This window comes from Epinephelus fuscoguttatus, linkage group LG7 (genome assembly GCF_011397635.1).
Source record: "Epinephelus fuscoguttatus linkage group LG7, E.fuscoguttatus.final_Chr_v1".
Classification (NCBI taxonomy): Eukaryota; Metazoa; Chordata; class Actinopteri; order Perciformes; family Serranidae; genus Epinephelus; species Epinephelus fuscoguttatus.
The window spans coordinates 27,990,193-28,011,623 of NC_064758.1; the positions used below are offsets into that span (position 1 = coordinate 27,990,193).

At 44.4% G+C, this 21,431-nt stretch overlaps 1 protein-coding gene across 1 annotated transcript; it reads right to left on the reverse strand.

The window, feature by feature from the left end:
* Window positions 1-1,679: 1,679 nt before the first annotated feature.
* LOC125891078 (EMILIN-3) lies at window positions 1,680-20,155 on the reverse strand. The gene is made up of 6 exons (XM_049580031.1): window positions 19,477-20,155; window positions 5,917-6,039; window positions 4,572-4,891; window positions 4,128-4,474; window positions 3,651-4,001; window positions 1,680-3,433 (listed from the first exon to the last, which is right to left on the reverse strand). Exons 1-6 carry the CDS (start codon window positions 19,659-19,661, stop codon window positions 2,291-2,293), a joined length of 2,469 nt encoding a protein of 822 aa, XP_049435988.1. The 5' UTR covers window positions 19,662-20,155; the 3' UTR covers window positions 1,680-2,290.
* Window positions 20,156-21,431: the final 1,276 nt, after the last annotated feature.

Genomic DNA, 21,431 nt, shown 5'->3' on the forward strand with positions numbered 1-21,431 from the left:
GGTTAAAGAACATCAACCAGCAGAACCACACTGACCACAGCTGGGATACTGACAGTACCACATCTGCTGGCATTTTCCCTTATGAAATGCAGCACTCAGTAGGATGATCAGCATCAAGAAGAAGATGAATTTGTTGCATTCTGGTCCAAGATCCCACATGCATAACAAAGGCATGTGGAATTCATATGTGGATTATGAAATATTTCTACATCCTCTGCTCCTCTGATGCCAACCTCCTGACTCCACCACTCAGGACCAAGCACCAAACCTGGGGCGACAGAGCCTTCTCCATACCTTCCCAAACACAAGTTAAGGGGAGACTTGTGGGTACTTAGGACCCATTTTCATTCAGATATCTTGAAGTGAGAGTTCAAGGGACCCCTTTGAAAGTGACCATACCAGTTGTTCCCTCTCCAAAATTTAGCCGAAATTTGGCGCGTTATTTAGCCCCTTTCCCAACAAGCAGTGTTGACATGGTTGGTGCCGATGCATTCCTTAGGTTGTCTAGTTTCAAAAGATACCACTACACACCGTGCTAGTTTTAAAAAAATGGTGTGCTACAGTCTCATAAACACAGTAATGTCAGCCTGTTGGGGGGTGAGGTTGGTGGCAGTATTTGTAATTGTAGCAGGTGACCCGTGCCCTTCGCCCTGGCCCCTCCCTTCCCCCAGGGGGTGCCACTGTATACAATAAGTGAATGTGGGGAAACAGGAACATAAAGAAATGCGCTTTCTAACCAACTGCTCACCATCCAACATTAATAACTCCACAATAAGCCACATAATAACGCCACAGGTGAGCTGCAATCAATTCCCCTCACAGGGATTAATTAAACTGCGTTGATCTGAATTGAATGAGATGTTGTTTTCAGAGTAGGCACAATGACACACATGGATTTTTAAATAAAAAAAAAAGGAGGCCTACACTGCCTTCTGTGTTGTAGTACTCGGTTGTGGTCTCTGGAATGATCTCAAGACTGCTTTTTAGAGGTCTCGGTTTTATCTTGGACTTGGCTGGATTTTTACCAGGTCTTGTTTTGGTCCAGACAAAGAGGACTTGGGATTTTATATAAAGACCAATTAAGACCAGAACTGCAGGGTTACCACCAAATAAAAAAAAAGTTTGTGTTGAATAAAAATGGTTAGATTTATTTCATCTTCTTTGTTTTTGTTTGTATTTGTTTGCTCAGAGAAAACCAAGAAAAATTCCCATGCATAAAATTCACCTCTGCGATACTGTTTGATTATTTTATCAAGACATTTCTCATGGTTCACTTACACACACACACACACACACACACACACACACACACATTGATACAGTATGGCAATAAAAGAGGTGAATGAAGAGGAACCTCCATTTGTTTATCAATCAGATCAATTTGAGGAGTACCTACGGTCTGCGTGTTACACAAGTGTACACAGTGTGGGACTCGCACTGGTCTGGTCTTGACTTGGTCTCAACCCCTTTAAGTCGTGGTCTTGTCTCAGTAACACTTTGGGTGGTCTTGACTTCAACACTGCTACATTGCCAGAACTGTGTCTAATAAACACTGCCACCCTGGAGTGTTTGGGATTTTGTTTCTCTTGATCTACCGTGCCATATAATGTGTCGTCACTGTCCCCTAGTGGTGACTTCCATGCAACTTGGAGCACTGCGGCAGGGAACAAACATAACTGTCAAAGCAGAAATACATATATATTTTGTTTGTTTTTTTTTACATGTGTGTAAAACAGAAGTTTACAAAACTGTAAATAGCACCAAATTGACGTACAGTATCTTTTTCTTCTCAAAAAGACCAGACAAAGTGTCCACACTGAGGATGTCAAGTGTGCTTGTCAGTAGAAACCCGTAGCAGCGCATTAGTCCCATATCATCCACTTTGTTTAATCATTTCTCTGTTACAAACAGTTTAACATCATAAGAATGCAGTCACTTCATATAAGTTAAAAAAGATAAAATGTGGAAACAAAACAATCATGATCAGAGAAAGAAACAAAATGCCCTATAGAATAAAATCTCAAGGGAAAATATTGCCCAGCTATACAACCATAGGTGTGTCTTTGTATTCTGTGTCTTCTTCTCCTCACTTCACTAAACTAAATACCCAGGACATCCGGAACCACTGGGACGGGGAAGCTTATGGGAAATAACTTTCACCAGTCCAGTTAATTTGCATCTGTGCAAATGGGATTTGAAAGAGAGAGGAGAGAAGCAGAGGAAGTCACTTGAGCCTAATGAGAAGCACACATAAGTCTCTTTTTTTGAAATAAATTCTGTAGCTGAGGTGCTACTGGTCTCCTTTTTGGTTGGCTGCTTCCTTGTTGCAGTCTTTGACCCCCCCTTTCAGCTCAGCTAGCTGTTCTGAATGGGCAGCCAGGGTGCCATTCACCTCGGCCAGATAGGAGTCTGAGTGTCTCTCAAGCTCTGCCCTGATCCTCTCCAGCTGCTCTGCCAGCTCCCCCAGGCTGCTGCACTGGCCCTCTACATGGCTCACCCTGCTATCAACGTCCTTCACCTCCTTCTGTACTTCTATCGCTGTGCTCCGGCAGCCCTGCAGCTCCCCGGCCAGCTGTCTCTTCAAGGCCGCTAACTCTCCCTTCAGCTGGGCCAGCCGCCTTTCCCCTGCCCCCAGGAGGGAGGTTTGGTGGCCCACTAGTTTGGTGATTCCTTGCACCTGGTTGACTAGTTGGTGCTCTCTCTGCTCCCAGGAGGCATTAGCATGGCCCACTTCACTTGCAATGGATCTAATAGAGTCCTTTAGGCCCTTCAGAGTGCGGTTCACTGAGTTGATGTTGACCTTCAGCAGGGTGATCTCTCCTTGGACGGTGCCCTCAATGTCCTCCTGGGCGATATGGAAGAGCAGGTTCTGCAGGGTGTTGTTTAGGCGGTCCAGCTGGTTAGAATGGGAGTTCAGGCGGTCAGTCATCTTTTTCTCTATCTCCTCACACTCCTCCTCCACTGTAGTGCCACTGACACCCCCTGCTGGCGGGGTGGAAGGCGAGCAAGAAGAGGTGCAGAGGAGCTCCAGATCTATTAACTGTTTCTGAATGCCATCCAGCTCTCCTTCCACTCTCCGCCTCACAGACTCGATCTCCGTCTCCAGTGCAGGGACCACCTGACCCTCCAGGAGTGCCGGAGCGGTGGCATTACTCAGCTCCTCAACAGCCACAAACACTCTCTCCTCCAGGGTCTTCAGCTTGTCCTCCAGCATGGTCTTGAAGCCATCAAGACCACCCGGGAGCCCTGCGACTCCATCAGGTCCGCCCTCTGTGGCGTTGAGGCGGCCCTCTATGTCCACCAGGCGGGTCTCGATCAGTGTCTCCACATGTATGCTCTGGTCAGTGAGGGCAGTCTGGAGCTGTCTCTGAGATTCTGTCAGACCTTTAACTGATTCCTCCAACAGCAGCACACGGTGGGACAGACTGTTCACCTGCAATAACCAAAAACAATTTGATTGATAATCAAACTTCATTTGTTCAGCCAGGATTTTTTTTTTCTTGCAGAGAATTAGAAGATTGATACTGCTCTTAAATTTTGGTGGTATGACATTGTTCTTGAAGTATTTTCCCTTCATGGAAAACCCACATGTAAATTTATTTAAAAGGATATTATATATTTATATATTGATCACATGACAGCAATGTTACCTGTCCACAGCAGCTCTCAGTAAGAGTTAGACCCTGGATCTGAGCCTGCAAAGAGCCCAACTCCTCCCTGAGCCCAGTCTCTCGTCCATCCAAAGACTGCTGCATCTGCTCCTGCCCATCCATGTGCTCCTTGTGGCACTGGTTCTGCACTGCCCCAATCTTCTCATCACAGTGGCTCTCCAATCCGGTGATACGGCGCTCAAACCCATCCAGGATCTCAGCTCGCACGTCAGCCAGCTTGGCGTCCAGGATCTCGTCCAGATGACCAGTTGAGCCAGGGCCAGGGATGGGCCTGCCTTTAGCTCCTTCCAACAGCTTCTTCAGCTGGCCATCATGACCTAGGACCATCCCCTGTGGTGAGAAGAAGAAAAAAAAAAAAGGTAGCAGTAAATAAAGGAAGGATAAGATAAATGAGGCCTGATCAATCTGTATAGATACTGTGTCACCTGGTCGTGTACAAGCACAGTAGCTCAGTACCTGAATCTCCTCTAAGATGAGAGTTTTGGCTCGTAGCTCATCCTTCACTTCTGTCACCCTCCCTGCTAAGTCTCCAAATCCAATGAAGCCCTCTCCTCCGTCCAGTCCATCAGGAGTCCCATCTGGGATCACCCCAAATCCCACTGCAGAGTCAGGCACACGGGGAGCATTGGGTAGCAGGGACACCAGGATTTTGTTGGTGTCCTCCCGAAGAGATGTGCGCAGTCGTTCCTCAAGGCCAGCCACCATCCCGTTGAGAGTGTCCAGACCCTGGGTGAGGCGACGCATGTCCTCCTCCATACGGTCCAAGCGTTCACCAGTCACTCCAGAAATCCCAAATTTGTTTCCTGTATTTCCAAGGATCAAACAGACAGGAGAAAGAAGGGTTTACAAGAAAGTATGAACCCAGGGCTTTACAATAAATTGGTTGGTGTATGCTCTCACCATAGTTTGGTCTTCCGCTCCCAGCAGGAAACTGTCCTGTGGGTATTGGTCTGCTGTCAGGCACACCGGGGACAGGTTTGCCAGGCTCCAACTGGCCTCCTCCAGGCCTCTGGTCCACAGGGGGTCTGGGGCCATGAGGGAAGCCCCTCATCCCCGGGCGATGCGGCGAGCCCCCACCCTTGAAAGGTGTCATGACGTCAGGCAGCGACGTGGGTCCATCGTAGCAGTTTTCTCCAGAATAGCCGGGACAACATCTCCACTCCAGCTCGGTCACCGTCTTAAAACCCACCTTGTACTTTGGCTTGTAGATTGTCCTGTACCTGTAGGAGACATGATATAAAGCCTGTGTGTTTACTATCAGAGGTTAAGAGTTTGTTCCATCAGAAGTGCTGCGTTTGTTTTTTACTAATTAAACACACAGAGGCCGGTCAGAGGGTGGGAGGTGTGGAGCAGAGATAAAGGGATGAAGTTGTTCTCTATGGGATTAAACATGGATTAGAGGGAGATTAGGAGATTAAGACAAAGTGTAACGTAAATGATGTGGCGTCAGAGGATTGAACTGGGGTCAGCGCCCAACTTCAGTGTTATCTTGTCTGAAATGAATCAAACACTCTCACTCTCCTTCTTTCTCTCACACACCCACCCCACACCCACCCACCCACACACACACACACACACACACACACACACACACACACACACACACACAGATGCAAACTCATTCATCGATCTTTTTTGAAAAGAAAATCCACTCCTTTAATTTCCCCTGTGTGTGGGGGGGCTTTGGAGAAGCATATTAAAAAGACTCACAGAATCACATCTAGAAGCTTCACGAGCATGTCTGCATGGGCGTACACACACACATGCACATACACACTCTTGTAGCTGCAGTAGATAAAATTAAAGTTAAGTTAAAGCTCAGTTTGAAACACAATACATAAATGATACTATGCTGAATTTTTTGGGTGTTACTTTAATAATTTCATAAAGGTAAGGGGGGCAGATAAGAAACAAGACCAAACAAGATCTATGATTTTATTATCACAGTTGCATTAACACCTTTTTGCCCCCAGTAGCAATTCTCTGTCAAAGAACTCTTGACTACAAACACAGATGTGTGTGCAGCTAAGGACCTACACTGTATCACATGTGAACACAAGAGGGCAGCATTGATATGGAGCACACTCCACAGCGCTCCTGATGCTGCTACTCCTCCTGAAGTCATAATTACCCTCATTAACCCTCACAACCAAACTCATTAGGACTCAAACTTAAGTGTCAGAGGTTTAAAGTGAAACTTTAGCTGTTACATTCATTGCATTTATTGTTTTGTTTGAACACTTACATGACAACCGGACACTTCTGACCCCAGATGCACTTGGTGGTGTAGTCAGCCTTCACATAGGTGGCCACTCCGTCCTGCATGGTGCATGTGATGTTCTTCTGGACCACATAAGCACAGTAGTTTCTGTGGGGACAGTGGAGTGACATTAGAGTCAAACAGCACTCATTAAAGCTACACTATTGCTTATCGTTTACACTTTTGACTTGATTTCATCTCTCAAAAACGACATGGTCTCACTTTAAGCAAACAAATAGCAAAACAAATAACACTTAATCACGCTCAGTAAGATTTCCCTTTAAAACACAGCTGGTACTCCACCTCCAGCTGGATGATGAGATTATCTCTCCCTGACAACTATGTCATTCAAACATGAAGCCTCCCTCGGGTTCAGTCTGAGTGAAAGCTTTTCTGTACTGTTTACTTGTTTGATGATTCTGTCTGGTCTCGTCTGTCCTCTATTCCACTCCATGGTGCTTTTTGTGTATTTTTATTCCGCTCAATAATTTCCTGTAGTTCAACTCTGCCTTTATTGCTGTTTTTTCCGTCTTTCTTTCTTCTCTACAAACAGCAGGACACAACTATTTTGGATTACGTAATCTCGAGCTTATAATATCAACTGTCCATGATAACGGATGCTTCAGATACAATTTATTCGTTTCAGATTGCATTTTTGGTTTGCAACCTCCAAACAGATCTTCCAAGCTTTGAAGTTTTTTTTTCACAGAGTTTTATGTTGCGTATGGATAACTCATGTTCAGTGATGTTTCTCTGTTTAATCTTAAAATCCATGAAATTGATAGATCCCTCCGGGATTAGTCGGAATGATGAAAGATTATGTTTGCTGAGTTTTATCTTGATGGACTTTGTTTCTTAGTAAAGGAACAGTGTGTGTGATTTAGGGGGATTTAGTGGCATCTAGTGGTGAGGACTGCAAATTGCAACCAACTGAAACTTCTTATTAGAATTCCTTCAGCGTTCAGAAAGTTTTTCACTGCGAGCCAGATCATCCACAGAGGTCTCCTCCTCTCCAAAAGAAACAGACTTGGGAATTTAAACCAGTAAAAACACTGAATAAAGCAGTTTCATGTTACAAAGCAGTGTTTCTCCCACGTTGTTGAGCATTACGGAGATGGGCCGCAAGTCCAGCACCTGCTGATGTGTGCTCAGCTTCATTCTGCTCCAGATGTTAAGGAGGTTTTTACCGTGAGCTAAATTATCTGCAGAGGTGTCCTCCTTTCCAAAACAAACACGCCTCGGAATTTTTTCATGGTAAGAACACTAAATAAAGCTGTTTCACGTTACACTTCAGTGTTTCTCCCACGCTGTTTGGCATGATGGAGACAGGCTGCTAGCCCAGCACCTGCTAATATGTGCTCACCTATTTCCTCTGATAACTTAAGATCCAGACGCTCAGGAGGTTTTACCAGCAGCCGAATTATCCACAGAGGTCTCTTCCTCTCCAAAAGAAACAGACCCAGTGATTTAAACCGGTAAAAATACTGAATAAATCAAGTTCATGTTCGAAATCTGTGTTTTTCTGACACTCTCCGTGTAGAGGGGCTTCTAGCTATGGTGGCTGATGCGAAAATTTGAAATTGCCAATGGCCTTATCTTGAGCCGGTGTTTGGTTTGTTCATTTAGGGCTACAGTAGAAACACGGTGGTGCAACATGGTGATCTCTGTAGATGAGGACTCGTTCCCGGGTAGATATAGATGGCTCATTCTAAGGTGATGTAAACACAACTTTTCTTATTTTCAGGTGAATACACTGAGAAGAAAATATTATATTCCACTTATGCCCATATATGACTCTAAATCCTACACACTGGACCTTTAAAAATGGTAATTCAAGAACTTCCCTACCAACTCAAAACGTGTTTTTATTGACGTGTTCACTGGTTTAAGCTGAAATCATTTATAAAGACAAGGAACAAGAAATATCACCGAGACTGTTTTCAATCTTGGGAGTTCTCAGATTCATCCAAAGTCCAACACATAATAACTTCACTATAACTACTTTGAACAGTTGTTGCATCATGTTGGAGCTGGACCTTCTCTCTCATACTCCCTCCTCGCTGCCAGTGCAGCTATAGCAACTGCTAAATGTTCCCCTGGCCGCTGTGCAACACAGGAAACAATGATCTGCGCTCTTTAGACTCACATGTGAAGCATTTCTTACATTCAGGGGGGAGCGTTTAGCAACACATGCAGTACTTAACATTGCTCCACAGCTGTTTCGGGACAAATAGAAGTGTTCAGAGGAGCAGGGAGGGACACGGGGGCCGAGGAGGGTCTTACATGCCAAGTTAACAGGTTCAGAGGGCTAACAGGCAGCCTGTCAGAGTCTGTGAGAAACCGCTGCACTGCTGCTGCTTTCTACAAACCGCTGACTGTGTTGACAGCGTTTGTGTGTGTCTGTGTGTGTGTGTGTGTGTCACCACTCAACCTGTGTTGACATATGTTAATAGCAGTGGAAGGAACAGGGCAGGAGTCGGAATGACAGAGCTCCTTTCATACCAGCCTGACAACCTGCTGCCAGGTCATGGGTTGTTGAGGAAGTGGTGGTTATGACCTGAACTGATGTGGTATGATGGGAGTCTTAAAGCACTTTAAACTCACACAGGCAATTTACTGGCTGCTGCAGATCATATTTAGTGTTAAAAAAGGAGGAAATCATGGTGGAAGCATTGTTTTTATGTACACTACGATGCTTAGGGATGAAGAGTTAAAGCTTAATCTGACACCTCTCATGAAAACACCTCATAAACTGTTTCCCCACTCAGTTTGCTGATGCTGCGAACAGTTTGCTTTTATGCATTTTTTCCAACACTACCCCACCTGCAGGCTCTTTTCTTTACAATCCCTGAGGTGGGTTAACACTGATCACTCCCTATGCTCTCATCTGCTGCTCACAGAGTACACAGTGCTTTGGGCGCCAAAACAAATTACATTTTTCTTCATTTTTTAACATGTGAAAAAACATATTCGCACAAGATCGCGTTCACGTGGTAAAAGAGATTCCTGGAGTGAAGAAAAACTGGCGATGCTGTCATCCTGAGAATATCAGCACTTTAGTGAGTGGTTTAAGTATTATATTGTAAAATCTCAATAGTGTTTAATGGCTATGGTTTCCTCCTCATGAATGACAGATTTATTGACTGCAACAAAAAAGCTTTACGACTTTGTTTTTTGTGTATGTGAAAGTAAGGAAAAAGCTTCTTCAGGCACACAGGGATTTATGGCAGCTGATGGAGAGCAATGCATCTGTGTATACAGTACAGTAAGTGTGTGACCCCTTCTCACATTACACGCAGGCCTGATCAGTGGAGTGAAAAGTGACCATGTTCACTGTTTTTTTTTTTTTGTCAGGTGCACATCTGGGGCAGTGACCTTCAGACTCACTCACAGTGCCTGAAAAGTGCAGGAATCCAGATGTACATGTGATGAAAAAAAAAACCTTTCTCCTGATCTCTGTTTCTGCCTCACTCTCCCCAGTCTGCTCTTTGCCTGTTTTCACAGATCTGTCAATGTCATTTGGGTCTGTGAGTGATATTTTATCCTCAGTGTCTTACAGACAGAGGGGTTCTGGCGTTTGTGAGAATCAAAGTAAAGCGCTGAGATAAATCCCGTCCCTCTGCGATGCAGTGTCGGTCAGGGCAACCGCAGGTCACCTCCTCTGCTGTGTAAAAACAGATCTTTATAGGACGAATGTTGAGTTTCAACTTGAGAGATAGTGATAGTGTGTGTGAGCTGCACAGGCACTGACACACTCTCACACACATGCACATATTATACACATGCAACGGAGCCCTCGGCCCTTTTATCTCACATCCACAGAGACCACACAGCTCTGCAGGATGAGGATTACACAAGCTTTATCGCCAGAAATACGAACCCATGGTGTGCAAGTGGTTATATGTGAGAAGAAAAGTGCTGTCTTTAGTGTTTGTAATTGTCTCAGCCACATCCAGCTGCTGCAGAGTAGGTGAGAACTTTGTTTTGCCTGCTTCTCCAGGTTGGAACTTGAGGGGAAAAAAAGCATGAGGAGTCCTGACCCAGCATGATCTGACATCAGAGGAGCACGGAGAGGAAGGCTTAAAAGAGAGAGTGGAGTGCTGGCCTTCTCTGAGCTATTTTCACACCTCATCCCTCAGCCAATGTGGCACAAGGAGACTGGTTTTAGAGAGTATAAATACTTTCTGATGTTTGTTTTAGCACTCGTTGGTGACAGATGGGAACGATTGGCCACACAGGATAACCCGGTAAGTGCCAGACAGTAAAAGTCACATAGGTCAAATCGACCTTATTTACGACTCACATTTAAAAACAACTAGCACTGGGCAACATACTGAACTGCAATAGCTAGTTCAGGGTGTCAATACAGCGTCCAATACCATCACACCAGGCACGTTTTTAGCACCAGTATGAGATGCAATGGGCTTTCAACTATCTCTTAAGTAAACCCATCTGCAGCAATAATGAAAACCGGCAAAGTCTGTGTATGGTTGAAGAATGGAGTGGTGGATGAGTCAAACAAACACAGGACTTTCACCTAGGAGGCCACTGTTTAGGTCCTGTGTGAAACCAAAAGTCAACTTTGAGTTTCGTTTAAACTACGCAACATAGTTAACATCCCATGACTCATTAACTTACCTAAGTGAAGCTCCATAAAAAACATACTTATTAAAACCCAGACTCACCTAGTAGTTGTGTTACTTTGACGTAAAGTAGTTGCCAAAACCTACATTTGCTGTGGACACAGTGGTTTATTTTGAAAAGCGTTGACAGTGGGGTACCTAAAGCATCATAGTGTGGAGAAACAGTAAATAGTAATAGGAAATTGCATGGTGATATTGTGAGGCTTGATCTGATAACAGGTCAGAGAGAAATTCAATTTTAAACAAGGTGTAAAGATGTCAACAGAGGGCAGGTGAACTATTTGTTAGCTTTGGGGTAGCAATAGCAAAGGTCTTTAAACTTAATTTTGCCCCTGGGACAGACAAAAGCATCTGGTCTGAGGACCTGAGTGACCTAGACAGAGAACAGTAAAGAAGGTCAGAGGTATAGGAAGCCCCCAACATGCATTATAAATCCTTACAAGACTAATGCCCCATTTCTTTCTTTCTTTCTTTTTTTTTAAGATATTTATTGGGGCATTTTTTAGCCTTTATTTGATAGGACAGACAAGTGTGAAAGGGGGAGAGAGAGGGAGTGACATGCAACAAAGGGCCACAGGCTGGAGTCGAACCCGGGCCGCTGCGGCAACAGCCTTGTACATGGGGCGCCTGCTCTACCACTAAGCCACTGACGCCCCTAATGCCCCATTTCTGCTGCATGGTATGGCACGGCTCTGCTCAACTCAGCCTCCCTGCCCTTCCACATGCTAAAATGAGGAAAGCCTTAAGGTAGAGAGAGCACACCTCCCTGCCCTTACATGCGCCTACATGGAAAGCCAAAGGCAGGGAGAGCAGTAGCAAAGACCCCGGGAACAGAACAAACAGAACACACAAACAGAAATGACACTGATAAGTCAGACACAGCAACAAAAGGAGGAGCTGGGGTAGAGGCGGGTTGCAAAGTGGCTTGCAGAGGAAGCAGCAACAGTAGGCAGGCCAGAGCAGTTTAAACAGGGCGCCCTGAATGAGATTCACCAATGGGTTGCCTAGAAAGGAATCATGTGATCTATCAGCTGACTCCAATAGTTGATTGAGCTGTTTGAGATCAGCTGATGTAGCTGGGATGTGAGCTGAGCTTGACATCATGTCCTGCCTGATCTAACACTATGCTCAGTTAGTAGAGTATTGGGTGAATGAAAACGTTGACCTATGTTAGCACGAGATGAAAAGTCATGGGATCCCCAAAATTACTACAATGTATCCCGAGGGTGACGTGAATGTGCGGACCAAATTTCATGACACTCCGTCCAACAGTTTGAGAGGCGCTGGACTGACTGACTTAAGAAACAACAGACATTGCCATCCATAGAGCCACGCTGCCAGCATAGCTAAATGTCTAACCACAGCTGATTAGTGTGCTGCCTTTGACTGAACCTACCAACCTCATCTAATGTACATAATGTGGTTACATTCCACTTGTCTGGTATGCAGTTTAAAACCAAACTAGGCCTTAAAGAATGCCCATACTTACTGACCTGGGTCTAAGTCAAAGGGGACTTTTTGCTTGTTTGACGGTTTTACAGTACAGATGCACACAAGGGCCTCCTTCAGCCAAAAAATGCAAATAGGCTTCCTGCGTATCACTCCAGAACTACTGTAAACTGTATCTTAGATATTTCTGATACTTCACATATTTGTATGTATGTAAAAACAAAGCTTTTCTCACGTGTGTTCAAAGAAACTTACACGTTGAATCCCACTGTCAACAGCGAGAAAACACCCAAAAATCTCCAGTTGATCCACACCCTCACTGAACCACCCAACCTCAACTGACTCAACACTGACTTTCTGGTCAGCCAACAATGCCCCAAGATATATCACATTATCTGTGTACTAAATTCTCTTGTGCACCTCCCATCTTCACCTGACCTCAGTCTGTTTCTCCACAATCAATATCAAAACATTCTTCACCTCCTTTCGCCAAGTAGGGAAAGCTACATTTACCATTTCTCCTGCCTCCCTTTGCCCCCTCTCCTCACACGCTTCCCTGTTTTAATGCCAAAATGTTGTCTTTTTTCTGTCATTGGAGCGTGTCATTTTTTGACTGCTAGTCTGGTCTCACTGTAAATATTTCCAGTATAGCATTACAGTTCCTAAATCGCTTCACAGCCTCCCAGGGGGAAAGCAGAATTCCCATCTCAGATTCTCATGTGGAGCGTTTTTGGGAAATATTATTGCTTCTAGACCTCCACCCTCCACTGGACCCAAAACAACTCACCTTTCAATCCCCTCTTTTTTTCTCATAACCTCCGTCTCCTTTTTTCTCCTGCAAAATCTGCAAACTGCAGGTAATCTCTGTTTACTTATCTAAGCATACCAGTCCTCTACTTGCCCCTGTTTTTTTTCTTTTACATTGTTCAGCTCTTCACGAAGCCCCTCTGTGTTGCCTCATCATAAACCCTGACATCACCGGCCCTCTAACTCGCCACTTTTTGTCCTTTGTTGCTTTGACGCTGTGGCACTAAAAGGGGTCACCTTCCTCATTACGAGCCGCTCTCTCACCTGCAGGGTTCCTGACCGTTTGAACCCCGGCCACTGCTGTTTCCTTTGACAGATTTATGACTGGAGCAGGCCAGATAGAAAACCACGCAATCTTTAATAGGACCTTTAACAACTGTGTCTATGGGCTAACAGCTCTCCTCAAGGGCCCATCTCTTTCCATGTATGCTTTTAATGAAACCTATTTCTAGCCAACTGGCAGGCCTTTAAGGCCCCATGGTGCAGGGTTGATTGACGTTGCTCTTGTGGCTACTGATTAGGGTTAAAGGAAAGACGTGATATTCCGAGCTCCATCACCAAGGGGATCACTCTGACATTCAAAGACAGAGTCAGCTCCAATGCCAGCTATGGCTATTATAGTTTAAAGGCAGAGCATTACTTTTACATGTGCTTAAATGTTGGCTATCAGCCATCAACTCCAAACTATGGCAATAAAACCATGCACATATGTTCCCTTTTCATTATAGATCACGTTCAGTCGCTAAAATTAGATAACGACAGGAGTCCTTGACACTCGTATATTCTTTATGTTGTTGTGCTGTATTTTTCTCTCGGAGTACAGTAAGAGGCTCAAACTTCAGTAGTGAAAAAACACACCAATAACTTATCCTCAGGCATTTCCAAAGCACATAATCTTCTTTGAGTAAGAATAGCTTGCTGTGTTCTTGAAATAAAAGGGTTTCAAAGAGAATTGTTAGATTTGTTCGGCTCATTGTACTGTATATGCTTGGGAATGAAATCAAAGTGTTGTACAGAGTGTGGCTGTTGAATGAGCCGAAGCAACACATTTTCTGGTAACGACAGGCTGTATATAATATTTACGATCAGTTGAAGTAGACAGGAGGAAGTAAGAAAATCTCATGTAAATCTCATGACATTAGTAACTTTAAAGAGCGCCAAGAGCACCACGGGTTGAAGGTCAGGGCTTGACAAAAGAGGTCAAGGGACCGTGGCTCAAATTCAAGCTCCTACCAGATGTCTGAGCTCCTTAACCTATTTCTGATGGTGAGCCCAGCCACCCCGATGGAGAAAATTCATTTCGGCCTCTTGCATCTGCAATCTCATTCTTTTGGTCACTTCCCAAAGCTCATGAGCACGGATGAGGGTTGGAATGTAGATTGACTGGTAAATCGTAAGCCTTGCCTTCCTGTTCAGCTTCACTGCACTACCTGCGTTACGCTGCACAAATCCAACTGTCGATCTCATGCTCCAATATTCTTCTCTGGTTGCCCCAAGAGAGATGGTTCAAGTATCTGAAGGGATCTTCATACATGAAACAAAAATCCAAAGGAATAGTTTGGCATGTTAGGAAATATTTGCTTTTTGCAAAAGGTTTTTTTTTAAGCCTTTATCAGATAGTGATATTTGAGAGATATTGGAAATGAGGAGAACAATAGGGGAATGATACACAGCAAATGTTCCGGCCAGCCAGAAATCAAACTGGTGACTCACTACTCGGGGCATTTAGCGCCCATGTGGTGTGCACACTCTGCTTTTGGTTCGCTGCTTTTTGCAAAGATATTGATGAGAAGACTGATACCACTCTCATGTCTGCTCATGTCTGTATGTTAGCTAAATATGAGGCTACAGCTAGCAGGTTATTAGCTCAAGTATAAAGACCAAAGGCCTTTGTGTATGCGTTTTTTTAAATCTGTCACTCAATAAAAATTGTAACACATTTATTGTTCTTTTTGTTGCAAAAATTTAGTTAAAATGGAAAGACACATTTGCTCCCTTTCTTCTCTCCACTGGAGCTACCTTCCTGTCGCTAAGTTTTGCATTTGGCACTGCATCAACCCGAGTTATGCGGCTATAAAAATGGCACTCTGCTATAGGCGTCATCATTGCTGTTGTGTATTTTTGGATAGGCTAACGTTACCTTCTCTTTGTTATGGAAGATTTAAAGACACTAATTGCCTCGCCTTCGGTCCACTTCTGCCCTTCTCTTGTTACAGATATACGCGTCCCAAAAGTGACGCTACTGTTTCTTCCCTGTTTCTTGGTCAAACAACTCTTTAAAGGCTTTTGACAGATGAAAAAAATGCCTGTTCCGACAGAGCCGGTGAGTAAACATGACACAACATGAGGTCATATTTATTTATAAACCTGTGACAGTTTACAGCCCAGCTAGCCTGGCTCTGTCCAGTGGTAATAAAATCTGCCTAGCAACACTTCTAAGGGCTTGTGTCCACATAACTGTTTTTTCTCAGCACCAGCAATTGTTCCCAGTGAGGAGAGAGCGTGTTCGGCAGCCTAGTGAACAATCACATGCTGATCCGAAGGCTTCTAGTTACAAATTTTTGAACTTTTCAGAAAGGCAGCTGTGACGTTACAGCTGTTTCTTTAACTACTGTAGGTTACCATCCACTGTCACAACAAAGACAGAAAAGCCCATTTTCAGGGAGCAGATCGGCTGGTGGACCGATTGCTTTGTAAGCTTGTTGCTGACTGTGCAGTCAACCCCAAGTAAATGTAGTGTTGCATTAGCTATCTAGCTAATGTTAGCATAAGATATTGTTGTCATAGAAATGTAACATACAGAAAAAAAAATTGCTGGGAGCACTTTTTTATGCAGTGCTTGGATAAAGCGCTCCCGAGAACCCTGCCACCACTTTTCTGCTGAAGAAAAAAACTATGTAGACACAACCCTAAAGTTTACACATTATATCTTGTTTCTTATGCTAAACTGAGAACTTATTAACACTTTACATATTTTTTTCCCCATTATAAGCTAATCTAATCAGCAGCAAGCTTTAGCATCATATTAAATCTGGGCAAGAAAGTGAACAAAATGTCCAACTGTTTGTTTAATTTTCTTTCTTTTTTTTAAGTTTTCAAGAACAATTTGCCTGGAGTCTTTACTGTGGACAACATCGATACCATCATACATTGATTTCATTCTGATTCTGAGATGAACATTGAACAATAATATCGAAATGTCACAGCCGTACTTGAAACTCTACTGTTGTATCGTAGGGCCGAATGATATGGGAAAAATATCGAACTAGACAAATATTGTGATTGTGATTCAGTGTGTGATTTAAAAAAAAAAAGCTCCTAAGCTTCTGTATGATTCACTATATACAAGCAATAAATTATTATATAGTGTATAGACTAACGCTACATTGGACAGTCAACTTAAAAACTCCTCTTTTGTGTAGCCAGGCATGTGTTTTATGATGGAATGAGATCAACTGATGCATGAACTGATACGATTAACATCTTTATTTGGCTGTTGAATTGCAAAAACCTTTCATCACAGTAGAATATTACAAGCCTTGTAAACATGTCATATAACCATCATAACTTTAATAAAATCTGAAGAACAACAAAGCACTTCAGAGCAACAGGCCGGGTGTGAACATTAGCATATGAAAAATAAATCTTACTGATCTCCAGTGAGTTACAGCAACAAATCACACAAACTAAAGTGCTCACTGACTTGGCTTTACTAATCGTCTTGTTAACATGTTGTTAACTGCTCCTGCTTCAGCTTCCAGAGGGCACACGGACTCTCTGCTCCGATTGCCAACACCTGTCTGCTCTCAGCACATCCATCATAAGTCTCTGGCTCGACCACACACTGACTACAGCAAACATGTAGGCTGAACGTGTGGATTGGACTTAAAGTCGGCCACTGTCATTTTCACAGAAGAAAACTGTGAGCATTATAGCTTGTGTGTGGCATTATACAAGTTGTTTTCTTCATCCACTCTCATCCAGGCCTATTGTACAGTGTGTTAGCTTATGAAATGGTATTACAATCCCCAACATGTTTCCAGAGAGGTCAGAGAAAGCAGTGAGTCAGATAAATATGTGTGTTAAGGAGCTTGGGAGTTTACTGCCCAGCCTCTTTGACCCTTGGCAGGACACTGGCTCCATTCTTGTCCTCCGCTGGACACTCAACACAAACTTACAACTGCAACCCTTGACCTCTAACCTCTACCAACTCGCCGACCTTTGCCCTCATGATCTCTGTCGCATAGATCATCGAAAAGCCCTGGGATATGTCTCTAATCTGATCAGTGAAGGCATGTGCCATCTGCTGGGATCCTAATTGATTTATACAACTCCCATTTCCTAGTGATGGGTATATGGCCCGTGGATTATGTTTCACCTGTCGTTGTGCGTTTTGTGGCTTAGAGTGCAACGTGGTGAGAGATGCTTGCAAGGTGCTAGACAGAATACACAGAATAAATTAGAGACATTTTTTCCTATGTGCTGCATCACTTGAAAAGCATATCAGTTAATAGCCACAGTTTAGTCAGCATTATTAAATGTTAAAATAATTTTGTGAATGAATATTTGCCACTTTGACAAAGACTTGGACCAAAACACACTCGAGAGAATCTCAACTAAGCCAACCACGCACAGCTTTAGCCATGGCCCATATAGGCCTCTCTGTAATAAAGCTGTGACAGGTACAGTATTGTTACTGTCTAAGATGTCACACTCAGTGACCGCTGGGCCATATATTTTCTGACTGCAGCACTGAGTGAAAGGAATGACTGTGAAATCAAATGACTTGCTTTGCTGCCAAAACACAGATAATAATTCAACATGAAGAGAGAGAAAAAAAAAGCCTGTGACACACCAACAGCTGAGAATTTTTAAAAATCTTTCTAAGGAACAGGCGTGTTTCTTCCACGTGAGTCTGCGGTCAGTAAAAAACAAGACTTCGTATTTACAAGCACATGAGTGATATCCTTCTCATTAAATACACATAAACAAACATACAGCCATGCACATAAGGACACACACACACACAAACACACACACACACACATACACACACGTCATCGCACGTGTGTTATTTTTAAGTCTCTATTTCCACTGACCAGTCAGGCTGACAACAACTGAGCTCATATATCTGTGGTGGTGGTCTGACACTGACACGTCCCCGGGGCCCACTGTGTCCAAGGTGGGTCAGCAACTCTTGTACAAACACTGTCGTTGGACACAGACACACGTGGGAGACTATTACCAGTTACCAGCAAAAGCAATTACTGACCACCTCCCACTACTGATGGCTAGTTGTGAATGGAACAATCTGTAACCTTTGAGTAATCTATGGGTGTCAGGCTTGGGAATGTATTTGGTGTGGGTAAATATAAGCAAACCTCTTTGGCGCCACTGTCAAAAAGTAAATGGATGCCGATGTCATTTGCCACCAGCATGCAGTAGACATGAACAGCAAAGTTTAACAAATCAGATATGAGGATTGAAAGGTGCATTACAGTAAAGTCAGTGAGAGCGCATATGTGATGACAAACTGACGATACGGCGAGAGAAGGATGCAGGTTAAATTGCTAGGTGAGAAAGTTCAAAGTGGAGACCGAGTGTGGGTGTGCATTCAGAGTGAGGGATGCTGAAGAGCCTGCTCTCTGGAGGTGAGGCATGCTGAGCGGGGCTGGGCGGCGATCGGCGCTGTGCTGTGCTGTGGCAGTTTGAGTGAAGCAGCAGGTAGCTGGGGAGCTGTCCAAAGACATAACAGCTCTCAGGGGAAGCCAAGCAAAAGAGACGGGGAAAGGGAGGACAAACCGAAAGAGCCCTGCAGACCAAATATCAGCCATGTCCGTCCAAGCAAAATATGTCCACAGGGCTCTTTTTCATCTCACTTTCAAATAGCTTTTAAACAGTTTGCTTATTCCCCTTCTGCTCATGTGCTTTGCCTGTCTTGACAATGTAAGTCCGGCGTATTTACGATCATCACAGATCACTGATAGAAAACAGAGGATCCTTCACCTTTACTTGTTGATATTGGAGGAGTCAGGCAGAAAAGAAAAAGCTTTCAACAGCAGAGTCACTGCAAACTCAGCTGAGACCACTGTGTTATTGCTGAAGTATTGATTAGAGATTAGTTGTACCACTCCCTTCTGTCAGCGGGTGTCCAGCTGTACTGTAAGTCTCGCCTCTAATTGAGCCCCCCTCCCTATCAGACACACACACACATATATACACACACACAGAGCGGCTGTGAGGGATCAATACCCTTGTCATCAACTCAGCACCCCCCTCGCCGCACCATAAAGACCATAATGACGGCTTTGTTTTCGTAAGGCAGCATGTCATTGTTGCTGTATAATGTTTATCCCTGGCCACAGATGGTTTTAGGTGTGAACCACAGAAAAGGGCTGATGGTGAGTAAGGGAGAAACAGAGAGTCAATTCAGGGATCTGTTACCAAGCCGATGCCCTAACTGAAACCATATTTCTGCAGCTCTGCTGGTGACATGTGTTTCTCGGGGGAAATACAGTATGAGGTGGGTCCTGCTTGCGAGCACTCTAGCTACTTGGAATGCTTTTTGAATTCAATACCCTGCAGCGTGGGAAGGGAAATAAAACGTGCATTAGCGCCTGCGGCATGTCCAAAACGGAGCACTTACTTGTGACGGGTCATGGGCTTGTTTGGTGAGTGGTGAGGGTTGAGTCCAGCCTTGTACAGGTTGTATCTATTTCCATAGAAAGGGTTGACATGGCCTCCATAGAAAGTTCCTTTACTGTCCACCACAGATAGCAAGACTCCTAAGAGAAAGAGCTGTGCAAGCAGATGACACAACTTGGTCCTCATTGTTTTCTTTTCTTCCTCTAAATCTTCAAAAGCTCAATTAATTCCAGAGACTTGAAAAATGCAACTGGCTAGTGAGGAGAACACTGTTAAAAAGTGCCAGTTGTAGCTTCCTCAGAGTGTTGTGTTGAAGTTCCCCGGCTCACGTGCAGTCTTGTCTTCTTCAGAGGGCCCTGAAGGAGACATGGAGCCCAAACAGCTGTAGCATCAGCAGCATCTCCCCCTGTACGCCTTCAGCTCGCGCACTAACCACAGTCTGAGCACATCGGACAGAGCAGAGGGAAAACTAGTGAGGCTGAAGAGGGAGGGGAGAGGAAGAGGGGCAAGGAAAACAACACAAAGGTGTGCTGGAGGAGGGGTGAAGAGAAAGAGGAGAGCAGGAGGAGGGAAGAGTGTGTGAGTGTGTCTCTAGGAAAGTTTCAGCCCGTACGTACACACGCAAGCGTGTGTGAGACCTGCTGACTCGGCTTGAGCCTCCAAGTCCTGTGCACTCTGCATGAGTGAGGGTGTGTGTGCAAGAAGCGGCGTGCTGCTCTGCTGCCTCTGAAGGGGCAGGCAGACAGACAGCCTGTATTTGCATATCCCACCCCAGCTCCAGCCTGGCTGCTCTGCACAAGGGGGGGACTGAGTGCTAATATGATTTGGTGACTCTTTTCCCCCTCTTTCTTCCTCTCACTCACATAAACACAAACACACATATAGACACACTCTCAGCTTTGGCTGTATTTGCCATCCCGTCTCCCGTTCTTTCCAATCTCCAACAATCTACATTTTTGTCTCTTTAATCCCCTAATGATTTTATTTCTTTACCCTCTCCTTTTCTGTCTCCATCTGCTCTGGGAGCAGCTGTACATCAAAGCATAACCCTCAGTGTGCAGCGCCATGTGCACGACCACGGCTGCAGCCAGCTAAGACGCTGCAGATCTGGACACAATGGACCTCCTCCTTGCTTCACCGCGGTCAGTCATTAAAAATCCCAGCCACAGCTTCAGTCGCGATCCACACCCCAGCCCCCTGCTTATGTTTTATTGCACTTCCATGTAGTTCTTGAATTCATGCATAACTGCCTCCTGTGTCTTTCAGAGGGTTTGCTCTGGGAATTACGCAAATCAGTTCAATTTCTATAAGAAGCATCTGTGTCTCAATTAATGTTGGTTGAGCCCTAAAAAATGTTTCTAAGCCTTTGATGTAAGAGAGACAAGATTGTTGTTGGCTTTTTTTCAGTTTTGTTGTTCTGCTTTTAGAAGAAACTGAAATCACAAAAGCAAATCATAGTTGCTCCAAAAATCTATTGGGAATTGTCTTGTGTCCAGAGAGTGGCACAATGACATTTATTTGCACATCCATATAACGGATAGGTGGTGCGGAAAGCTTGTTGCTGTGTCTATATGCAATACTTTTATTGAATACTGCCCAGCACACACCAACAAAATCAGTCCCCAGCATGTGCCTGTGTTCTGCCCGGCTCCTCCAGCACATGTCTCTCAGTCCATTCAGTTTTAAACCAAACACTCAGGCTTCAGGCTCAACCTTCTCCTTGGTCCGGGCCACAGTCATCTGAGGGCCAGCACGCTACTGCATGAAAAAGGGAGAGATGTAATCAGAACAAGGGGCAACGTGGAATACTTGGGGATGTTGGGGCGGGGGGTATATATTTGTCTTCTTAATTTATATGTTGTCTGTATATGTGGCGGCTGTGTGACAGTGGACGGTTCTCTCGCAGGTCCAAAACAAATTTCTTCTAAGGAAGACAATAAAGATCTTATCTTATCA